The sequence below is a fragment of the Gadus morhua genome, chromosome 23, assembly GCF_902167405.1.
Source record: "Gadus morhua chromosome 23, gadMor3.0, whole genome shotgun sequence".
Lineage (NCBI taxonomy): Eukaryota > Metazoa > Chordata > Actinopteri > Gadiformes > Gadidae > Gadus > Gadus morhua.
The window spans coordinates 2,042,102-2,065,942 of NC_044070.1; the positions used below are offsets into that span (position 1 = coordinate 2,042,102).

At 47.6% G+C, this 23,841-nt stretch overlaps 1 protein-coding gene across 1 annotated transcript; it reads left to right on the forward strand.

Moving 5' to 3' along the window:
- Window positions 1-429: 429 nt before the first annotated feature.
- On the forward strand, window positions 430-18,319 carry myd88 (MYD88 innate immune signal transduction adaptor). The gene is made up of 5 exons (XM_030349610.1): window positions 430-882; window positions 1,007-1,117; window positions 12,373-12,541; window positions 13,864-13,955; window positions 16,475-18,319. The coding sequence occupies exons 1-5, from the start codon at window positions 561-563 to the stop codon at window positions 16,627-16,629; spliced, it is 849 nt and encodes a 282-aa protein (XP_030205470.1). The 5' UTR covers window positions 430-560; the 3' UTR covers window positions 16,630-18,319.
- Window positions 18,320-23,841: the final 5,522 nt, after the last annotated feature.

Here is a 23,841-nt window from a genome sequence, read left to right on the forward strand (position 1 = left end):
AAGTGACTCAGGGGGAAGTTCATTGATAGATCTATTCTGTAAAACTAGTTCATAGTTAACAAGTCGTTCGGTTATGTTTCCTTTTTAAGTGCGTACTTTTTTTGTTATGAATTTTGTATTTAACATCTGCAAAGTCCGTTCCACTAGATGCCACCAAACTACAGAATGCACCTTTTAATAAAAATGAACTAGATTAAGAACTAGAATATGGCCAGTCGGCTGCCCCATGAAGGCCCTTGTTCTGGCCCATCTAAGCCCCACAGGGCCTTCTCGGTTCTAGTCCGTCCGAATAAGATTTCATAATCACAACCAAAACAAAAGAACAATGGGATTGTAAGATTTAAATTCATTCATAGTAGTAGTATTCATAACAGTATATATTTGAAGGGGGCATTGTGAAAGTACTCGATCTCTGCTCCTCCCTCTCTGGTGTCGAATCATTTCCTCATTCTCTAGAAGTTCCGACCATGGCTGCTAAAAGTTATTCTACAACATAGCGTTAAACGTCGTCTCTTGAAAGTATCGTCTTCAATACAAACGTAATAGATCACCTCTTTAAGATGTGCGCCACCAAGCTGTGCGAGGACCCCGAGGTGGACCTGCGCCAGATCCCTCTGGTGGCCCTAAACGTGAGCGTCCGGAGGCGGCTGAGCCTGTATCTCAACCCGCGGTGCACCGTGGCTGCCGACTGGACCACCGTGGCGGAGAGCATGGACTTCGAGTACCTGGAGATCAAGAACTTTGAGACTTCAAAGAACCCCACGCTGATGATCCTGGAGGTGTGGGAAGCCCGCAGCACGAACGCAACGGTCGGGAAGTTACTGGACATATTGGAAGCCTCAGAGAGAAGAGACATCGTAGAAGAGCTCCGGCCTTTAATAGGTTGGTTGTGTGTGTTAAATGCTATATATGATATGGTACATATGCATATTACTGATGGGGAGCTTAAGGTGTTTAAACAAAGAAAATTGTGCGCGCTCATATGCATGACTTGAACCTTGAACAGATGTGGATGTGAAGAAGTACTTGGAGAGGCAGAGTGAACCCCCGGTGCAGGTCCCGGAAGTGGACAGCTGCGTCACGCGGGCCGAGGACCGCCACATCACTATGGGAGACGGTCAGTCATCCACATCACCTCATAAAACGACTCATTTGAATACTATTTTCAGTCATAACGATGCAAGATCTGATTGATTGTGCACAGTGGTGTAATGAGGTATACTCTTATTTATATTACATTAATGCCCCCCTATGTCATAACAATGGTAATGTATGTAAGACTACTCTTGTTATTTGGTTCACACGAAAACGGGCCATTAGTTCACATTTTGCTGCCTTACTTCGAAGAGTATGTGGATCATTCTAAAATGAACATAAGCCACAGAACAGGTGCAGATTTTCACTCAATACTGGCCCACAGACTTGAGACAACTACACAACTATACTTTACCGCTGGTGATTATTTTCAAAGTTATTCCTTATTCTCTCAGATCCTTATGATCTGGTTTTAATTTTTCTTTGATGCCCGTTCTCTGATCGGTTGTTTTTGTTCCTTATTTTGCCAGTTTTTGAAGCGGGTTATTCGTGTTACCTTGATAATGGAACACATACACACACACACACACACACACACACACACACACACACACACACACACACACACACACACACACACACACACACACACACACACACACACACACACACACACACACACACACCTTGATCTCGCCTGTCCTGCCATTGCTGAAGTGTTTGTGATTTCTTTCAACATTCGTTCGGTATCTCACTATGGGACAAGCCCCTCGCGCTGTCCCCCAGAAGCAGTATTACACTACGCCAGTCGTGACTGGCCAACAGACAAGACAGGACGTCTGCTTGCAGACGAAGGACTTCCTCCTACTACATAAGTCCCGTCGCCACGTCATCTCTTCAGTCTTGTACCTCTTCTCGCTCCTAGAAGCACCTCTCAGAAGGAAGGTGTAGACGGCCTGGCAGACTGTTCTCAGAGCGAGCTAACCCCTCGGTCACCGAACGCTAGCCTACATCGCTACATCAGACCTCTGAGAGGCTAAAGCTAGACCGTCACCATACAGCAGCTGCTAGTACCCATACTAGCTGCAATCCACTTGATTAAGATGGCCTGTCACTAAACAGCGGCTGTTCATAAGCGGAGAGCGGAGAACATGCAAAACTTCTGAGGCACTGTGGTTGACTCAACCCGACGTTATCGAGGCTAGCCTGCTGGCAGAGCCTGACGAAGCTGAGGGCGGTTACTCCGAGTCGGGAGAGGAATCCATTAGCCTCGGCTCTGATGAGGACAAGGAGGATGATTATTTCCCTCCCCGCACCGCGTCGCCTATGGTGGTAGGTGGCGTGTGTGCCAGGTCCCCGAACCCGGCCGTCAGCTTGGACCTCCACGAGGCTTGCAAAAGGGCAGCTGCAAGGCTGAACATCAGCTATGACTGTGTACCAACTTCATTAAAATCAAGGCATTGCAATTTTTGCAAATCGCTATACGTGGGTCTTTCTCCGAAACATTGAAAAACGTCCACACCGCAGACATATTGACGCTTATCCAGACAAGCGTGTGCTGCTTGCTGCGCTATTTGTTTGCGTTATCACAAATTTCTGTTTCGGCCGTGTTGTTTCGGTGATAAAAGAATTTCTGCCGAAAACCGAAAATGAGCTTTTGGGCCATTTTCGGTGGCCGAAAATTCGGTGCATCCCTAGTGCACCATGCCTCTGTTGAGCCCGGCTAGACAGGCCTCTGTCTAGTCGGGTTCAACAATGACGGGCATGTGGTGCATCAGATTCGGTTATAAAAACTGTAACCGCCGGCTACAGGCTCCAATTTGGGTCCACTCCTCTCCGTTTCAACGGGATACTGCAGCCGCAGGCCCCTGGAGAAAATGCTCATGTTTTACAGGAGGAAATCACCTGTCTAAAAAACTAAAAGGCAAGTTACTTTCTAGTCCCAAAGAAGGGAGGGAGCCTTCGGCCAATATTAGATTTATGCGGTCTGAACAGATACATGAGACAGTACAGTTTCAGAATGCTGACACACGCCGCTCTTATATGCTTTGTGGGCCCAGGAGACTGGTTCACAAGCATAGATTTAACAAATTATTTCCATATCCCAATTTATCCCCCTCACAGAAAATATCTCAGGTTCGCCTTCCAGGGCGTAACGAGTATTTGGTTCTCCCGTTCGTCCTTTCGTTAAGTCTAAGGGTGTCTTTGAAATGCACAGAGGCTGCTATCGGGCCTCTCATGGAGAAGGGAATACGTTTGGCAACTTACATAGACAACTGGCTTCTAGCCACACAGTCCAGGAGGCTCAGGCGCTGCTGATATCGCACCTAATATACCTGGGGTTCACAATAAACATGTAAAAGAGTGTTTTGATTCCTACTCAAAACATAACGTTCAAAGGCTTGTGCCTCAATTCAGTGACGCGTAGAGGTTGGCAGACAACACTCTTTTGCAGGGGTATGATATTGAAGTTCAAAACGTGCCTCAGCCTATTAGTTCTGATGGCGTCGGCGCTGGTAGTAGTCCGACTTGGCCGCCTACATGAGCCCGGTTCAGCGATGAGTTGCATCACTCAAATTTAACCCGACGCGCCATGGCCATCACAAAATTTTGATCTCAATGGCGTGCGTCTTGGTGCTGCGCCCTTGGAGACGCGCCTCCTTTTTAACTACGGGCGTTACCATGGGAACTATCCTGGCACGGAAAGTCCTTTCGACGTATGCCTCTCGAGCAGGATGGGGAGCCGTATACAAGGGCAGAACAATAAATGGCATGTGGCCATATATTCACATATAATCACATATCAAAAGTCAAAGTCAAAGTCAGCTTTATTGTCAACACTTCACATGTACAAGACATGTGAGGGAATCGAGAAAACGTTTCCCCCTATCCCGCGGTGAACATATAACAAGTGCAAAGGCACAAACACAAATATACGAGACAACACTAAAAATAGACAAGATAGACAATGACATAAAATATAGGAGTTCTGTATGAATAAAATAAGTAAAAATATTTGTGCAAAGAGGCAGTCAATACTGGCAGCAAAAAGTCATGTAGTAGTGCATTTTTTAAATAGATAAATAAATAAATAATAGCAGCAATTTCAGTCTGTATGGTGTGTATTTAAACTAGTAATAGTAATAGTAATATTGCAAATACAGTTAGTCCACAGTGTAGCAAGGCAGAAAGCAGGGGGGGGGGGGGGGGGTATTTCAGCTTACTGACAGCCCTGTTGATGTGGCTGAGGGGAGAGAGGGGAGAGAATTTAGTTTCTTGACAGCCTGGTGGATGAAGCTGTTTTTGAGTCTGGTGGTGCGGGCATGCAGGCTCCGATACCTTCTTCCAGAGGGCAGGAGGGTGAACAGACTGTGAGCGGGATGGCTGGCCTCGCTCACAATCCTGGTCGCTTTGCGGGTGAGGCAAGTGCTGTATGTGTGTTGCATGGAGGGGAGTGGGGCACCGATGATCTTTGCAGCTGTGTTAACCACGCGCTGCAGGGCTTTCCTGCTGTATTCAGTGCAGCTCCCGCCCCACACGGTGATGCAGCTGAACAGGATGCTCTCAATGGTGCCTCGGTAGAATGTGCACATGATTGATGGGGGGGCTCGTGCTTGCTTCAATTTTCGGAGGAAGTAGAGGCGCTGATGGGCTTTCTTCGCCAGTGATGCAGTGTTGGTGGTCCAGGAGAGGTCGTCGCTGATGTACACCCCCAGGAATTTTGTGCCACTCACTCGCTCCACTGCCGCACCATCGATGGTCAGTGGTGGGTGCTCAGTGTGGCGTCTCCTGAAGTCAACAACAATCTCCTTAGTTTTGCTGACATTCAGCAGGAGGTTGTTGTTGCTGCACCACATGGTCAGAAGGTTGACCTCCTTCCTATAGCTGGTCTCATCGTTCTTAGTGATGAGACCCACCAGAGTGGTATCATCCGCAAACTTCACCATGTGATTGGTGCTGTAGGTTGGTGTGCAGTCATGAGTCAGCAGGGTGAAGAGCAGGGGCGAGAGCACACAGCCTTGGGGGGCCCCAGTGCTGAGTGTGATGCTGCTCGAGGTGTTATTGCCGACCCGTACTGTCTGTGGCCTCTCGCTGAGGAAGTCCAGCACCCAGTTGCAAAGCGAGGTGCTGAGCCCCAGCTGGACCAGTTTACAGATAAGTTGTTGTGGGATGATGGTGTTGAATGCGGAACTAAAATCTAAGAACAGCATTCTGACGTATGAGTCTGTTGTGTCCAGGTGGGTGAGGGCAGGGTGGAGAGCAGAGCAGATCGCATCCTCGGTGGACCGTTTGGCTCGATAAGCAAACTGGTAGGGGTCTAGGGTGGCTGGGAGGGAGGACTTGATGTGTGACATAACTAGCCGTTCAAAACACTTCATCAAGATGGGGGTCAGTGCAACGGGTCGGTAGTCATTGAAGCAGGATGGAGCAGGTTTCTTTGGCACAGGTATGATGATAGTGGCCTTGAAATGTGACGGAACTACAGCTTGCCTCAAAGAAATGTTAAAGACGTCAGTGAAGACATTCTTTAACTCCTCAGCGCAGTCCTTCAACACCCGGCCTGGAATGTTGTCTGGGCCTGTTGCTTTTCGTGAATTGATAGTGGCAAAACAGTCCTGAAGAGCAGAGGTGGCCCCCTCTGGCCACACACGTACCTGTTTCCGGACCGGCTTAGTGATTTTTACTCTCGGTCTGTATGCTGGGATTAGCATCACAGTGATGTGATCAGAGAGTCCGATGTGGGGGAGAGGGGAGGCCTTGTATGCTCCCTTGTGTGAAGTGAAAACTTGGTCCAAAGTGTTTCCTCCTCTTGTAGGGAAATTGACATGCTGGTAGAGTTTTGGAAGGACAGTTTTTGGATTTGCATGGTTAAAATCTCCAGCGAGAATGGTGAATCCATCTGGGTGTGCTGTCTGTTGTTCACTGATGGCTTGATATAATTCACAAAGTGCCGCGTACCTGTCACTGGTGTTGGAGGTTGGGGGGATGTATACCGCAACCAGCAGAATCGCAGTAAATTCCCTCGGTAGGTAATAAGGACGGCACTTAATTATCATAACCTCCGCCAGTGGTGAACAGTGTTTACATACCACTACAGCATCACGGCACCACGCATCACGGATGTAAACACAGACCCCGCCCCCTCGGGTCTTGCCTCCGTGTACGAGGGCTCTGTCAGCTCTATAGCATGTCAGCTGTTCCAGTTGTACAGCGGAGTCGGGGATGTTGTCATTGAGCCATGTTTCAGTGAAAACAAGCATACAGCAGTTACTCACTGTCCGATTAGTTGAGCAAAGCAGTCTGATATGATCCATTTTATTGTCCAAGGAGCGTATGTTTGCTAGGATGATGGATGGTATGGCTGGGCGAATTGGGCTAGCCGCTAGCCTAGCCCGGATACCTCCGCGCTTGCCCCTCTTCTGCTTCCTCGCACACCGCTTCCGAGGCTTCCTTTCCGGGGGAGGGGTAACAGTCGAGTCCGGTGTAGTCTCCGTCCGGCGGAGTATTCCGAGCTCCCTTAGTGCCACTGCAGTAATGTCCACAACTTTGTGGATCTTGCTCTTGCAGATGTCTAGCAGAGCCTGTCGACTGTATTTGTAATACTCCAAAATAGACATACGAGACGAACACGGAAAACTTTCGGACAAAAACGTATTTAACGAACAAAACACCGCATTGTTGGGACAGAGAGAGGTCGCTGCATCTATGTGCGCCGCCATCCCCATGGGAACCTATATCGTCATATGCAGTTTGTTCACATAAACTTGTTTGTTCACATGAACTTCAGGCTGTGTCACTGTTGCTGAAACATTTTCTTCCCTTTCTGAGAGGGCAACATGTTCTTTTCAGGACCAAAAACACCACGGTAATGGCGTATATAAACTGACTGGAGGGGCTACGCTCCAGTCAAACGCAAACGTTGGCACACAGACTGGCCATGTGGATCAACGCTAACCTGTTGTCTCTGAGAGCAGCAAACATGCCGGGAACTGGGGATCAGAATTAATCTCCAGGGGCGACCCTCGCTACAAGGATTGGGAACTCCACAGCGTAGTCGTGGACCGGATATGGAAGCGATACGGTCAAGCGGTGATCGATCTCTTTGCAGCAGAGGAGAAAACTCTGTACCCTCTGTTCTATTCCCTAACCGGTCGGAGTGCCCTGATGGGGCTGGATGCCTTGGCATACGAGTGGGAACGCGTCCTACTGTACGCTTTTCCCCATAAGAACTGATATTTCTAACTCTCGCCAGAGTGCAAGAGAGAGGGGTCATGCACTGGTCCTTATAGCCCCCCATTGGCCGGGGAAATATTGGTTGGCAGTAATAGTCCAGTTGCTGTGCAGCCAGCCTTGGCCTCTGCCTTTATGCAGGGTTCTCCTGACGCAAGCGCACAGGGAAATCTCCCATCCTCATCCAGAGCGCATGGCTCTGTGGGCCTAGCCCGTGAACGACTGCTGGGCTCCCACGGAATGTCATTACGACTATCCAGGGTGCCAGGGCTTCCTCTACACATTACGCATATGCCGGGAAATGGCGTGCATTCGAGGATGTATGTGCTGTCACGCCCACCGCTTGAGCCCTTACAACAGATAGAGCTAAGACGCTCTCGTTTAAAGATCCCATGCCATGCTATTTATGGATGCTTTAATATAGGTATTAGTTGGCTACAAACACAGTATTCAAAGACGTCCCCGAAATTCAGCCGTGGTGCAGAGTTACAGCCACTCCAAACCAGTCGCACATTGAGCTTCCCCCAAACGCGCTGTTTCGGTGGGCGTGTCAAGGCAGGTCAAGGAGGGGGGTGGGGGTGTGGCCCTGAGCAGCTTGTAGCCACAGTACAATGCGCTCTGGTTACGGTGGGCGTGTCAAGGCAGGTCAAGGAGGGGGGTGGGGGTGTGGCCCTGAGCAGCTTGTAGCCACAGTACCATGCGCTCGCCGCTCTGTTGACGGTGGATGTATCGCAATGGCTCGTAGAAACCCATATTATGCATAGATATCTATATAATATAATATAATACATGATGTATATTATCACCTGGCCCTGCATGCGCTCTGTTTACGGTGGATGTATCGCAATGGCTCTTATAAACCCATATTATACATATCTATATCATATAATCTATAATATATATTATCACCTGGCCCTGAGCAGCTTGTAGCCACGGTACCATGTGCTCTGTTTACGGTGGATGTATCGCAATGGCTCTTAGAAACCCATTTTATACATAGATATCTATATCATAATATATATTATCACGGCCAAAAGCTGTGTGAGCCTCCAGACGATCAAACGACCGCGTCTTCTTCAGATTGATGTGGAAGTGGAAGAACCAGAGACGTCGGAGAACCCGACGAAGTCCTTTGCGATTCATTATATCGTCTGCACACAGGTTTTGGCCGTGATAATATGTATTATTTGATATAGATATCTATGTATTATATGATATTATTTAGATGTAGAGCCCCAGGACTGTAACGCTGCTGGAGTTGTTATTAGGATCTAAACAACACGTCGGACTCTCGTCTCTGGTATTTCTACAACGAGACTCGTAGTGGGGGTTATCTCAGCCATGGTTGAGAATGAATTGGGGGAAAGGAACTTTGGCTTTGACTCCCTGAAGTACATGAACCACGACATGGAGGAGAAGGGGATTGTTGGCCGCGAATGTATCCCGCTTGAGCCCTGCTTCCCGCCGCCTCGGCAGCGGTCAGCGCTAATCACCGCCTCCTGAAGCGGTGGTCCATCGGCAGCGAGGCTCCGGCGGGAGACGACAGCGGTCAACAATCCCTTTCTCCTCCATGTTGTGGTTCATGCCTACTTCAGGGAGTCAAAGCCAATGTTCCTTTCCCCCAATTCATTCTCAACCATGGCTGAGATAACCCCCACTAAGAGTCTCGTTGTAGAAATACCAGAGACGAGAGTCCGACGTGTTATGCGCCATCACACCAACAGCAGAACGGTTATCCAAATAACAAGGAAGTGTACAACACTTGCGTTACAGTCCTGGAGCTCTATATCTAAATAATATCATATAATACATAGATATCTATATCAAATAATACATATTATCACGGCCAAAAGCTGTGTGCACGTCCAGACGATATAATGAATCACAAAGGACTTCGTCGGGTTCTCCGACGTCTCTGGTTCTTCCACTTCCACATCAATCTGTAGTAGACAGAACCGCGCGCTGCCTGCTGCCTGCTGCCGGCGCAAGGCACAACCGCCCGGCTGCCCGCTGCCGGGCGGTGGTGCTTCGCGGCGGTGGTGCCTCGCGCCGCGGCAACCGGCGGCAGGCAGCATGTCGCAGTTCATGTACTTCGATGTTGTTCTGCCATTGCATTCAAAATTCTGTAACTAGCCTGTTACTACGAACTAAGCAACTACCATACACGTATTAGCATTTAGCACTAGCTCAATCACGACTCCTTCAGAATTCTTGTGGGTGGTTACGAACCAACCAAGTGGGCAGGGCCATGAATAATAGTTTGACAACGCTACGTCACAGTGTCACCTTATCCAGATTGGCTCATTTCTTCTGCCTTTTTCCTTTCATTGCCTATTGCATTCAGCAGACACACTGCATAGATTTCAAACTTACCACAGCTCACAAACTTATTCAGACCTATGTTATTTAACAAACAACAGGAAAAATGTGATTTTAATGGCATGGGCTCTTTAAGAGAGCTTTGTTGCTTGCGTTGGCCTCGGCTTAACACATGAGTGAAACCCATGCACTTTCGGTAAACCCCGGCATTTATGCAGTTTTTATGAGGGAAGTATTTAGGCTAAATCCTGCATTTGTTCCCAAGGTATTTGATTCAGCATTATCATTTGTTTTCTGATACATGAGTGAGGTATCTCACCGGATCACCCTCCTTGCCCGGAGCAAGGAAGAGGTGTTTGCCTATAGACTGAAGAGATGACGTGGAGACAAGACTTATGTAGTAGGAGGAAGTCTCTCCTCTGCAAGAAGACGTCCCATCTGTTGGCCATTTACGCCTGACGGAGTGTAAAATTGCTTCTGGGGGACAGCCCGAGGGGTGTGTCCCATAGTGAGATACCTCACTCATGTATCAGAAAACCTTGATTAATTTCTTAAAGGTCCCATGACATGCTATTTTATGTATTCTTTAATATAGGTATTAGTGGGCAACTAACACAGTCAACTAACACAGTATTCAAAGACATTCCCGAAATTCAGCCGTGGTGCAGAGTTACAGCCACTCCGAGCCAGTCGCACATTGAGCTTCCCCCAAATGCGCTGTTTTGGTGTCTGTAGCTAGGTCTGTAATGCAAATGAGGAGGAGCGAGGCAGGTCAACGAGGAGGATGGGGGTGTGGCCCTGAGCAGCTTGCAGCCACGGTACCATTCGCGCTGTTTACACTGGATGTATCGCAATGGCGAGGCGCACACAGCCTTTAGCCGTGTTCTGTAAATATTCTAGAACACACAGGAGTCCTGGAGCTCTATATCTAAATATTATCATGTAGCCTACATAGATATCTATATCATATAATATATATTATCACGGCCAAAAGCTGTGTGAGCCGATATTATGAATCTCAAATGACCGCGTTGGGTTCTCCAACGTTCCTGGTTCTTCCACGTCCACATCAATGTGAAGTAGACTGAACCGTAGTCTCGCAAAGCCAGATCAAACTACAGCAAGTAGAGTCTGGAGCCACGCTACCTCGAGCCGTCTATCCGTGGGGAAACTGGGCGGGCCTGTTTTTATTTCTTTAAACCAATCACAATCGTCTAGGGCGGGGCTAAGCCCGGGAAGCAGCAGCGGTGTCCATGCAAAATAGAACATCTTTCTTCCTCAGCAAATGCTGTAAGCAAATCTTTTGCAGTTCTTTGCAATTTTCGACAGAAAGAGCCAAACATGCCAACTTTACAGCGCCGTCAAAGTCCTCTTCAAAACTCGCCATACTGCCTAGTTTCCGAGTTTGAGGGGGAGCACAATACGGGAACGCCAGCAACCGGAAGGGGAGGAATCGCTGCCAAATCCGACACTAGGCAATAGACGCTGTCCACTTCCGTTCAGCCAGACTAACTGAACCGCGACAAGGAGGAGAAATGGATTGTTGCCGGGCAGCGCTTAAGGCACCTCCGCCTCTGGCGGTGGTCCCTCGGCAGCGGGAAGCGGGGCTCAAGAGGGAGACATTCGCCGCCAAACAATCCCTTTCTCCTCCATGTCGTGGTTCATGTTCTCCAGGGAGTCAAAGCCAAAGTTACTTCCCCCCAATTCATTCTCAACCTTGGCTGAGATAACCTCCACTACGAGTCTCGTTGTAGAAACACCAGAGACGAGAGTCTGACGTGTTATGCGCCATAACACCAAAAGCAGAACGGTTATCCAAATAACAAGGAAGTGTACAACACTTGCGTTACAGTCCTGGAGCTCTATATCTAAATAATATCATATAATACATAGATATCTATATCATATAATACATATTATCACGGCCAAAAGCTGGGTGCGCCTCCAGACGATATTATGAATCACAAACGACTTTGTCGGGTTCTGCGACGTCTCTGGTTCTTCCAATTTCACATCAATCTGAAGAAGACTGAACTGCGCACTGCCTGCTGCCGGCTGCCCGCTGCCGGGCGGTGGTGCTTTGCGGCGATGGTGCCTCGCGGCAACCGGCGGCATGTCGCAGTTCATGTACTTCAGCGAGTCAAAGCCAAAGTTCCTTTCCCCCAATTCCTTCTCAACCCTGGCTCAGATATCCCCCACTACAGTCTCGTTGTGGAAATACAAGAGACGTCAAAGAACCGACAAGAAACACTTGCGTTACAGTGTGTGTATTCACACACACACATGTGGCGCTCGCACGGTCGTGCCTCATTGGCGGGCCAATGTCTCTGGGCGGGCCAGGCAGAGTAAGGGGAGGAGCTTAGATGCTCTGTGACAACATACCTAAAGAAAATCCAAATCAGCGCGCTTGAGTCTCCGTTTTTTCAAAGGCGAGCAGAACAGCTAGTGCTCGTTTTACACCAAACGCAGGTTTTAGCCACTGGGGGACCATAGGCAGGCTAGGGGAACTCATATTTATGTTAGAAAACCTCAAAGTGAGATTTTCATGTCATGGGACCTTTAAACTTAAGACCCCAAAGAACCCCAAACATATTCTGATTTATACAGACCTAAATAACAGACACACAATGGAAAACACACAGTACCTTGAACTCAATGATCTGTATAGAAGGGCAATTCTGAAAGCTGTGTATAAGGGCAATTCTTAGAATGGATCACTAGTGTTAAGGTATCGATGTGTCTGTACCCTTGTTTTATTTGAGTTTTGTATTTGTTTGATTCTTTCAGAGATGTTCGATGCCTTCATCTGCTACTGTCAGAGTGACTTCCAGTTCGTCCATGAGATGATCGAGCAGTTGGAGAAAACAGACTACAACCTGAAGCTGTGTGTGTTTGACCGAGATGTTCTGCCTGGGTCCTGTGTGTGGACCATCACCGCTGAGCTCATCGAAAAGAGGTCAGAATCAGTCAAGGCCCGTCACTGGTACACATGGTCAGGGTTCAGGCTCTAGAATATATCCATAGCTTTACCTCTCAGGGTCCAGGCTGTAGAATATATCCTTACCTTTAACTCTCAGGGTTCAGGCTGTAGAATATATTCATACTATAACGGTTCCTGTTTCAGAGCGGACGGAGTCAGGGTTGTGCTTGGCAGAAAGGCAGTTTTAATCGAGGAAAATAATAACAGTGTGCCAGTAAATCATATCAGCGTGCCAAAGCGGTAGCACGGAATGCGGCTTGGTTGCTGCAGCGATTGTCCTTGCACAAGCTCCCGCTCACACTGGCCTTCCTTCCTATTGCAAAACCAAAGCAGGCACATAAATACACACTCCCTGGCAGGTCTGATTGCGAGCAGGTGCCCGCAATCAGACCCAATCAACCCGGCAGATCCGGTGTGCTCCAAACATGACCCATGCCCCAAAAAGAGGGGAATTGTATAGAACACGTGTGTGAGCGACAAACGGCAGGCCTTCGTATCTAACTCGCAAGTCGGGACTGCCATATGTTTCTGACATCGTCCGGCTCCTGGCGCTGCGTTAGTATCGAGTAGGTGTGGCCTATGTGACGTATTAGCTCTGGCTTCCGCATGTGTTAAAGATGCTGCCTTCTGTGGCTGGAGTAGATATTACCGCTTGTATGTTTGATCCTGCTCCCTTGTGGCTATGTGGGGGTAATGCAGCTTATGTGCTTAATGTACGTAACATTCCACACAACAATATTTGACCCCATCCACATCTGCTGGTGATATCCGTATCCCGGTGAGCGTGAACACATTGCACTGCGACCCCCTTGAGTGCTCGTGGCTGGGACTCAATGGCAGCTCGTACGTACAGAATGTCTGTGAGATCAAAAAGATACAATGCTTTTGCTGCGGCGCTTCAACAGGTTCAGGAGAATCATCGGACGTGTAGGTATTCATCCTAGTCCCTGGAAGTGGCTTTGGACGGAAATGAGGGTAAATAGTATTGAAGTAAAGAAGAATACAAAACAATGTATACATGCCTTATTAATGTGTTATTTTTGTATAGGTCCTATTGCTATATAATGGAGAATGGGGTATTCTAGAGTGTGTTTGACTTCCAGCCGGACCTACTGGTCCACAGATTACATGAAGGCCACCCTGAGCACCATGCCTGACCCCTTCCTCCTGCTCCTGTCTCTGAGTCCACTGGAACCCTTTGACCAACATGACGCTGTGGAGACAGAAGCCTCAGTTGCTGACCTCAGTGTTGAGTTCAGGTGGCTGACCTCTATGTTTGACCTTTGTGTTTGGTTCAGGTGCAAGAGGATGGTGGTGGTGATCTCTGATGAGTACCTGAGGAGCGACGCCTGCGACTTCCAGACCAAGTTCGCCCTCAGCCTGTGTCCTGGTGAGCGGATGATTTAATCTTAACCTTTTGATACAGGCACGCCTTCAGAGCACCACACACACATGCACTCACAGTTTTTTTCTGTCTGAGCCTGGCCCGCGTCCACAGAGAAGTAACCGAGCCCGACCCAAGCCCGACAGGCATCGATATATATTTCCGATCCTGACCCGAGCTCGACAGAGATAAAGTCTATTTTTTCTCATACTAAAGACACGTTTACGTTTGTGTGTATGTAAGCACGCCTTAATTAAACGACTGCAATGCATTTGGAAATGTCAACAGATGAGTGCAACAAGCACGCATTAACAGCGAGCATTCTTGTGCTCGCTGTTAACGTACGCACGCTTGTTCCGCAGAATCATAACCAATTTAAATTCACATAGTCCCACATGACCACGATAACGATAAATTCCACAAAATGACACAAGATGTTCTGAGGTTCTGTAGGACAGGTAGCCTAGGAAATTCTAATTAACACGAGTGTCCCCAACAAAGTAAAATTAACGTTAAAGGTGCCATGGCATGAAAATCTCACTTTATGAGGTTTTCTAACATAAATAGGAGTTCCCTAGCCTGCCTATAGTCCCCCAGTGGCTAAAACTTGCGTTCAGTGTAAAACGAGCACTAGGTGTTCTGCTCGCCTTTGAAGAAAACGGAGGCTCAAGCGCGCTGATTTGGAATGTGGTCCCATACGTCGTCATAAAAGGATCTAGGCTCCTCCCCTTTCTCTGCCTTGCCCGCCCAGAGAATTTGGCCCGCCAATGAGACACGACCGTGCGAGGAGCGCCACGTGTGTGTGTGTGATTACACACACTGTAACGCAAGTGTTCTCTGTCGGTTCTTTGACGACTCTTGTATTTCCACAACGAGACTGTAGTGGGGGTTTTCTCAGCCATGGTTGAGAAGGAATTGGGGGAAAGGAACTTCGGCTTTGACTCCCTGAAGTACATGAACTGCGACATGCCACCGGTTGCCGCGAGGCACCATCGCCGCAAAGCACCACCCCCCGGCAGCGGGCAGCAGGCAGCGTGCGGTTCAGTCTACTTCAGATTGATGTTGAAGTGGAAGAACCAGAGACGTCGGAGAACCCGACAAAGTCGTTTGTGATTCATAATATCGTCTGGAGGTGCACACAGCTTTTGGCCGTGATAATATGTATTATATGATATAGATATCGATGTATTATTTAGATACAGAGCACCAGGACTGTAACGCAAGTGTTGTACAGTTCCTTGTTATTTGGATAACCGTTCTGCTTTTGGTGTTATGGCTCTTAACATGTCGGACTCTCGTCTCTGGTATTTCTACAACGAGACTCGTAGTGGGGGTTATCTCAGCCATGGTTGAGAATGAATTGGGGGAAAGGAACTTTGGCTTTGACTCCCTCAAGAACATGAACCACGACATGGAGGAGAAAGGGATTGTTGGCCGTGAATGTCTCCCGCCTGAGCCCCGCTTCCCGCTGCCGAGGGGCCGCTGCCGAGGGACCGCTGCCGAGGGGCCGCTGCCGAGGGACCGCCGCCTCGGCGCTGCAGGAGGCGGAGGTGCCTAAGCGCTGCCCGGCAACAATCCCTTTCTCCTCCATGTCGCGGTTCAGTCTACTTCAGATTGATGTAGACGTGGTAGAACCAGGAACGTCTGAGAATCCAACGCTGTCGTTTGAGATTCATAATATCGGCTCACACAGCTTTTGGCCATAATATATATTATATGATATAGATATCTATGTATAATATGATATTATTTAGATATAGAGCTACAGGACTCCCGTGTGTTCTAGAATATTTACAGAACACGTCTAAAGGCTGTGTGTGCCTTGCCATTGCGATACATCCACTGTAAACAGAGCGCATTGTACCGTGGCTGCAAGCTGCTCAGGGCCACACCCCCACCCTCCTCCTTGACCCGCCTCGCTCCTCCTCATTTGCATTATAGCTACAGACACCAAAACAGCGCATTTGGGGGAAGCTCAATGTGGGACTGACTCGGAGTGGCTGTAACTCTGCACCACGGCTGAATTTCGGGAACGTCTTTGAATACTGTTTTAGTGGCCCACTAATACCTATATTAAGGCATCCATAAAATAGCATGTCATGGCACCTTTAACACAAAAGCAACGCCAACGCCAACCAACTCCTTATCACGCAGATGTGACTTAGCCCAACCCGAACTCGAGCATAATTTCTAAATATTTTTCCGTCGGGCTCAGGTCGGGTTTCCTTGCTCTAGTTTGCATGGTTTTATAAATTGATCCATACTAAATGATTGAATTCATTTTTACGTGAATAAAGGAGATTTGTACAGCAACATACACTCATGCCTTCAGTCAAAGGGATTCCATGCAGCCCAACATGTCAGGGGATGCAGATCTGGCGTGTAGGTCAAAGAAAAGCACAACCAACGAACCAAGTCTCTGTGTGTGGAGACTCAGGTCTGTAGAGCCTGACACGGAGGGATTTGATCCGTGGTCTATTTGTGATTGTCTCACCATGTAGCATGTGTTTCTCTGTGGCCCCCAGGGGCCCGCAGCAAGAGGCTGATCCCTGTGGTCTACAAGACCATGAGCGAGCCCTTCCCAAGCATCCTGCGCTTTCTGACCGTCTGCGACTACACCCGGCCCTGCACCCAGGGTTGGTTCTGGAGCCGCCTGGCCAAGGCCCTCTCTCTCTCATAGCCCCACAGGGCCCTCTCATAGCCCCCCAGGCCCCTCTCCTTCTCATAGCCCCCCAGGCCCTTCTCCTTCTCATAGCCCCCCAGGCCCCTCTCAATCTCATAGCCCCCCAGGCCCCTCTCCTTCTCATAGCCCCCCAGGCCCCTCTCCTCCTCATATCCCCCCTGGGCTGGTCCGAGGGCCCCTGGCCATGGCCCTGTCCCTTTCATAGTCACCAAGGCAGGGATTTAAAGTTGCATTTGCTGACAATGCCCATTTATAACATTTTAATTATGAAATTGTGGTTTACTGTTTGGGGGAATTCCACTAATAACATATAATGTAATATTCATATTGTGTAATATAGATTCAAAAGGAAAAGACAGTTAGTAGGCCTACTTGTGACTCCCTACAGCGTTGATGTTGTGTCGTCTTTAGTAGACTTTAGAGAAAGTGTGATCTAGGTGACCATTAAAGTTTGATCGAGGTGAAGATTAAAGTGTGATCTAGGTAAACATAAAAGTGAGATCGAGGTGAACATAAAAGTGTTAGGTGAACATTATGGTTTGATCTAGGTGAACATTAAAGTGTGATCTAGGTGAATATTAAAGTTTGATCTAGGTAAACATTAAAGTGTGATCGAGGTGAACATTAAAGTGTGATCTAAGTGAAAAGGTGTCACCTGCTTCTGCTGGGATTTGTTGCAACCAATCACCTCTCGGGAGGAGAGGATCTTTAAGTGATTGAACAGACGGCCAGCACTAGCAAACGTTAGAAAGTGTCCAAAGGTTTTAAATCAATCCCTTGTAGACTGACCTTTCTAAAAAATAAACGTATTGAAAGCTTCATTTATTCATTCATCATCAGTTTGTTCTGAGGAAACAGAACCAGGCGTTGCGGTACCTGGTTTGTGGCTGTGCCGTGCCTCCCCAGACGTCCTGCTGTAACAGATCTGAGATCAGACGTTGTGATCAAGCGATGCCATTTCCTATTACTGATCATTGCCTAAATCAGCTGTGAGCAAAACGTTACTGTGGCTGTAACTTCCTGTTTCACTACTGCATTACCGGTTATTTTTGCTTGCTATGATCTTTCATGGATGTTCATGTTCTTCAAAATGTTTTGCAATCATGATATTCGTTTTCTATTTATGGTCATTTTTCATTGTGTTTAATTCCTCTAGTCAAATGTATATAAAAGGGAAATACAAACGCATCGGTGTGAATGTCATATCCTGTCCCTAGCGGTTTGCAACATCATTATAATTTTAGACTAGTAATATCTGACCATGTCAGTGAAAACAGAAGCGTTATGTTCCAGTAGGTTCCAGCATGGGTCGTCATTGCTCCGCATATATTTTGTATTATGTTCTACACTGCACCGCAAGAGGATCCGCCGTTGGACCTGTTTTATACTGCACCACCAGAAGAGGCACTGTTGGACCTGTTTTATACTGCACCGCCAGAGGAGGACTGCGGTCAAGCCAGCCGACCCATCGAGATCGGCGGTCAAGCCAGCCGACCCAGTTTTGTGCTGTACCTGTATATACTAGCCATAACGGTAATAGCGCCTCAGCGCCTCTGAACTAGTTTCAAAATAAAAGCATTTGTCTGGTACATACCGAAAAACAGTCATTAAAAGCAAATACTATCAAAGGAGATGTACGGACATTGTGATATATACTTTCAAAATAAAAGCCCAACTAATTGACAAATGTAAGCTTATGCCAATAGTTTATTGGAGATTTAAAAGGAAACGCCCTGTTATGCCAGACTCAATCCACCTCAGGGTTACAGGTCACGACCCCATAGGGTCACCCAAGAAGTTTCAAGACATTCTGATCTGTAGTTTCAAAATAAACGCCCACCAAAATTCTAATATTAGACATTTTACATTTGATTTTGGATTCAATTTAAAAGAAAATGCCCTGTTATCCCAGACTCAATCCACTTTAGGGTTATAGGTCACGACCCCATAGAGTCACCCAGGATGTTTCAGGACATTCTGATGTGGAGTTTCAAAATAAAAGCCTACCAAACATTCCAATATGAGACATATTGCATATGATTTTGGATTCAGTTTAAAAGAAAATTCCCTGTTATTCCAGGCTCATTTCACTTCAGGGTTATAGGTCACGACCCCATAGGGTCACCCAAAAAGTTTCAGGACATTCTGATGTGGAGTTTCAAAATAAAAGCCCACCAAACATTCAAATATGAGACATATTACATATGATACATATATAACAGGCGGCCCAGCCTGGTATTGCAGCTGTTAAAGCGGGCTGTGGACGGGTCCTAAAAAAAATTAAGTTTTCTCTTTTCAAAACGCCACCTCAAGCGTTTCATTAGCCGTTTTATGTTATTATTTTTTCGACGGAGAAGGAGGGGTGGGAAGCTGAAAGCAGTGTTGCCAACTCTTCAGTAAGAAAAGTATCTATTGGCTCTCCTAAAAGTCGCTAGAAGTCGCTAGATGACGTCATCGCATAATTTGCATAACCGGAAGTAAATCCCATTCATTTTCTCCATAGCATAGCCATTATAAAACATTATTAGCCCTAATTTCATCACCATCCAAGGGAGACTTAAAAAACTTGATATAAGGCCCTGTACATGACAGTTTGCAAAACATAGTTTATGGCACAGAAATCTACCTTGCAATAGTGACAGTATGCTTGTGTATCGTCTCCAATAAACAGCTTTAACCAGCCCTTAAAAGCTTGCTTCCCACTCTTTTCTATATTTGTGTTGGTACAGTTTTGACTGCGACATGGTAAAGACAGTTTGTGTAGCCTATTAGTCACAGAAAGGCACACACACACAGTGGACGAGGTGAGGTGAGTAAGTGACTGAGCCAGTGTGAGTCAAACTGTAACACAGTGATTTATTTAGTGTAGTGATTTATTATTTTATTTAAACAAAGAAAAGATGACATTATCCGGCCCTGACTGTACGTCAGGGGGCGGCGGCTTGCTGGCCGGGATGCGGATTCATATGCAGCCCGTTTGCCGAGGCGTGAACGTCTCCTGTTAGCTCCTGCTAACAGAGCAGCTGGGACTCAGGGACTGCTGCGCGAGGACTGGGCCGCCTGTAAGTGCTTTGAGAGGTGGAGGGGCCGCGCAGGCGACCGCTGCTCGTTGTGAAGAGATAATAGCGATGCGTGCTTTCACCTCAAAAAGTCGCCAAAAGTCACTAAAACCAGAAAAACAAGCTAGATTTGTCGCTTGTCGCTTTTTTGAAAAAAAGTCGCCAAAGGGGCTGAAAAGTCGCTAAATATAGCGACAAAATCGCTGAGTTGGCAACACTGGCTGAAAGGAGTCATAGTGAAACAAATGTTGTTTCGGCCCCGCATTCGAGAGGGCCTAGTACACGGCTCCGTTAACTTGTCGTGTCCGAGGTTTTTCCTTTTACTTAACATGAATGACGTTGATGGTTTTTATGCACTGTGGTATTTATGAGTAGCGTTAACGTAGCTTACTATGAATGATGAAATGGAGCTTCGCATGATGTTGCTTTATTGCTGGAGAACTGAACAGCGTCGCGCCCCGGGCATCACATCCGGTTCGCGTTTATACTACTGTAATGACGTAAACAGTACGTGCAAGCTTGTGAACATTAACATTGATTCAGACTACTGGCGTGATCTGAATATTACATCACTTCTTTTTTTTTTTTTACTTCAACTGTTGAACTTGTCTGTTACTTCCACTTCTGGTTACTTTGAATATTCATTAACTAAAACATTCACTTGGTCTGTAAACAACATTAAACACAATTAAATAAACAATCAAATTGCTTCAGTGTAATGCATCAAGTAAGTGCTTTCACAAATGCCATTTCAAATATAAAACAATCACATTTGTAAACACTTTCAGATTCAGAAACGTAGATAAATCTCTTTCCTTGCCTGTTTTCTCAGGCTGTATCAAAGTCATTGAGGTACTGTGGAGGCTGTCGGTGACTAGCGGGGTACCTTTCCACCACTGGGTCTGTGTCAGCGGTGACTCCTCCATCCTCTTCTTCTGTTGCAGATGTGTCACGCAGGGCAGGGTGGAGCTTCTTGAAGAAGGAGGAGTTTCTTGTCACTCTGTGTCCCTTACGCTCAGCCGTGACCATAGAGCCCTTGACGGTGGTCACCCTGTACGGCTTAGGATTGTAGGCTGTAGTAAGTTTATTGTGCGGGTTGAGAGCACAACACCATTCATCTTGGCTTTGGACTTGCGGTCTCTCCGGTGAAGATCCTCGTCTGGTCCGATAGGTGTGCTCACTGAAGGCATCTTTGTGTGGATTCTGCGCTTGAGCAGCAACTCAACGGTTGATGTTGTTGTGCTGTGTGGTGTTGCACAGTACTCACATAGGAAAGTGTAGAGATACTGCTTCCAAGGGATATTCTCCATGTGGGCAACACTGAGGCACTTTCCAAGTGTTCTCATGAACCTCTCTGCAGTTGCGTTTGCCTGAGGCCATAGTAGTGTGATTTTTCGATGGTGAAACCCCATGTAGGCCGCAAACTTGCTGAACTGCTCACCGTTTGAAGGGGGGCCGTTGTCGGTCTTCACCGTTCTGGGGATGCCAAGCATCGAGAAGATCTTGTCCATGACAGGGATAACAGAATTTGCAGAATTTGCATGACTTCCACTACAGGTTACCGGGAGTACTCGTCCACGATAACTAGCAAGTGTTCACCTGTCGGCAGTGGGCCGTAGAAGTCTGCACTGACATCTTGCCAGACTGTGTCGGGGAGGTCTGACATCTGCAGAGGTTCGTTGTGTGTTTCTGGTGTATTTGCTTGACATGCCAAACAGTTTCTGACAATCGCCTCAGCTTGTCGATCGATGATTGGAAACCACACCTTCTCCCTCAGGAGGGCCTTTGTCTTTGTGATTCCCTGATGTGCCTCGTGTGCGAGCTGGAGGACCCTGTGCTCAAGTGAGGAGGGAATGACGATTCTGGAACCTTTTAGTATGATGTCATTTTCATGTGACACTGTGAGCTCTCTTTCCACATGTTCATATTGTCTCAGTACAGTGTCTTTTGTGAACGTGTGCCACGTATTGTTGTGTATGAGAGCACTGACCTTTTGTAGTGTTTCATCTTTGAGTGTCTCACACTTGAGTCATTGCTTTTGGTGTGTTATTCTGCATGATGAAATTCACGTATTCTTCAGCTACTTTTGTTGCACGTGTGTTTTTGGTAGGTGCTTTTGCTGGGATTGGGTGATGGGACATGTAGTCAGCCGGGTTGTCAGACCCTTTTCTGTATTTTACCTCGAGGTTGTACGGCTGCAGTCGAAGTCCCCATCGTTCGATGCGGGCGGGTGGCTTGGACCTCGGGTTGTTCCAAATGAGCTTGAGTGGCTTGTGATCCGTCACCATAGTGAACTCTTTGCCGTAGATGTAGAGATTAAAATGTTCGCAGCTCCATACGATTAAGAGCGCTTCACGCTCTGTATGAGAGTAGCGCCTCTCTACATCACTGAGCGCTCGGCTTGCATATGCAATGATGTGTTTCTTTTCTTTGTTCTTTTGCAGTAGTATTGCGCCTAATCCTACTGGACTAGCGTCGACGACGAGCTGTGTTTCCATGTTCGGGTCGAGGTATTCCATCGTGGTCTCACTGGTGAGACTCTCTTTCAGCATGCTCAGCGCCGCGTCCTGTTCCACACCCCACTGCCATGGTCTGCTCTTCCTCGTGAGCTTTCTCAGCGGCTCCGTGACTGTTGCGAAGTCAGGAATGAAGCGTGAGCAGTAGTTCGGTATGCCCAAGAGGCTTCTTACTTCTGCTGTATCCTTGGGTTTGTCGGCTTGGCATATACTGTCGACCTTCTTCGGATCAGCTGAGATGCCGCCATCTGAGAATATGAACCCGAAGAACTCTAGTCGAGTCTTGTTGAACTCGCACTTCTTTCGGTTCAGTGTGAGGCCGCGCTCTTTTAGTCGCTGGAACACAGCAGTCAGGCTCTTGTCATGATCAGCCTGTGTCGCCCCGTAAACGATGATGTCATCGCTGAGATTCTTCACTCCGGCGATGCCCTGAAGTGTCTGATTGATAGAATTTTTTAACACCTCTGCAGCTGAGGAGATGCCAAAGTTGAGGCGCATGTACCTCCTCAGTCCCAGGGGATGTAGTTCCAGCTGGTGGTATCCTGACGTCAGGTCCAGCTTTGAGAATACTGTCGCTCCATTCAGTTCGTGAATGACGTTGTCTATAGTAGGAGTCAGGTGATGCTCTCTTTCGATGGCTGTGTTTGCCTGGCGCATGTCGACACATATGCGCACCTTGTCTGGCTGTTTGGGCTTTGGTGGCGTTATGATGGGCGAGACCCAGGGCGTCTGTCACTTCCTCAATGATGTTCTCGGCTTCGAGTTTCCGTAGCTCAGCTTCAACTTTCTCGCATACATGAAAAGGAACTCTGCGATGTGGGTGGCATGTTGGTTGTATGTCTGGGTTGATATGCAGCGTGACTTGAAAGTCTTTGAGCTTACCGATGCCATCAAACAGCTCGGGGTGGCTGTTCACAAGCTCATCTGCCACTGTGAGCCTAATTGGGGGAGGGCTGATAAAGTGTACAATTTTGATCAACCCCAGTTCATCAGCTGTCTAGTAGCTGAGTAGGGAGCAGCCATCACCTTTGATCATGTAGAACGTTCCATCTATTTTGTTCTTGTTTCGTGCCTCCACGCTGCTTGCCCCTACGACGGGCAGCGCATCTTTGGATCCATAGGCTAGTATCCTGAGATCTGTGTGCAGGAGGCGGGGCTGGACACTCAGGTTACTAAATGTCTTTTCACTGATGATGTTTACTGCAGCACCGGAGCTGGCACTGTGTCTCCATTCAGCTTGATTTTTGTCAGTGGCTGCTGAGTGTCTCTATTACTTTTAACATGTATGCATAACATTCATCACTGCTTGAGGAACCCTCATGCTGAGCTGGTTCACTTTGTGTTTCTACCTGGTTGACTCTTTTTCTGTAGTCTTTCTCGTATGTCCTTGTGACTGTTTTCTGTTCCATGTGTTGTGGTTTCGACCTGCACTGTCTTGCAAAGTGGTTTTGCTTCCCACACGCTTTACACTGTATGCCTCTTGCAGGGCATTCGTCTCTGTGTGGCCATTCACCACCACAGTTCCTGCATTGGGCGTTGCTGCCACCTACTGGACGTTTTTGGTATGCCTTCTTCTGGGGTTGTCTATGCACTTGATTCACTGCAACAGCGAGATTGGAACCCTCTTCAATTCC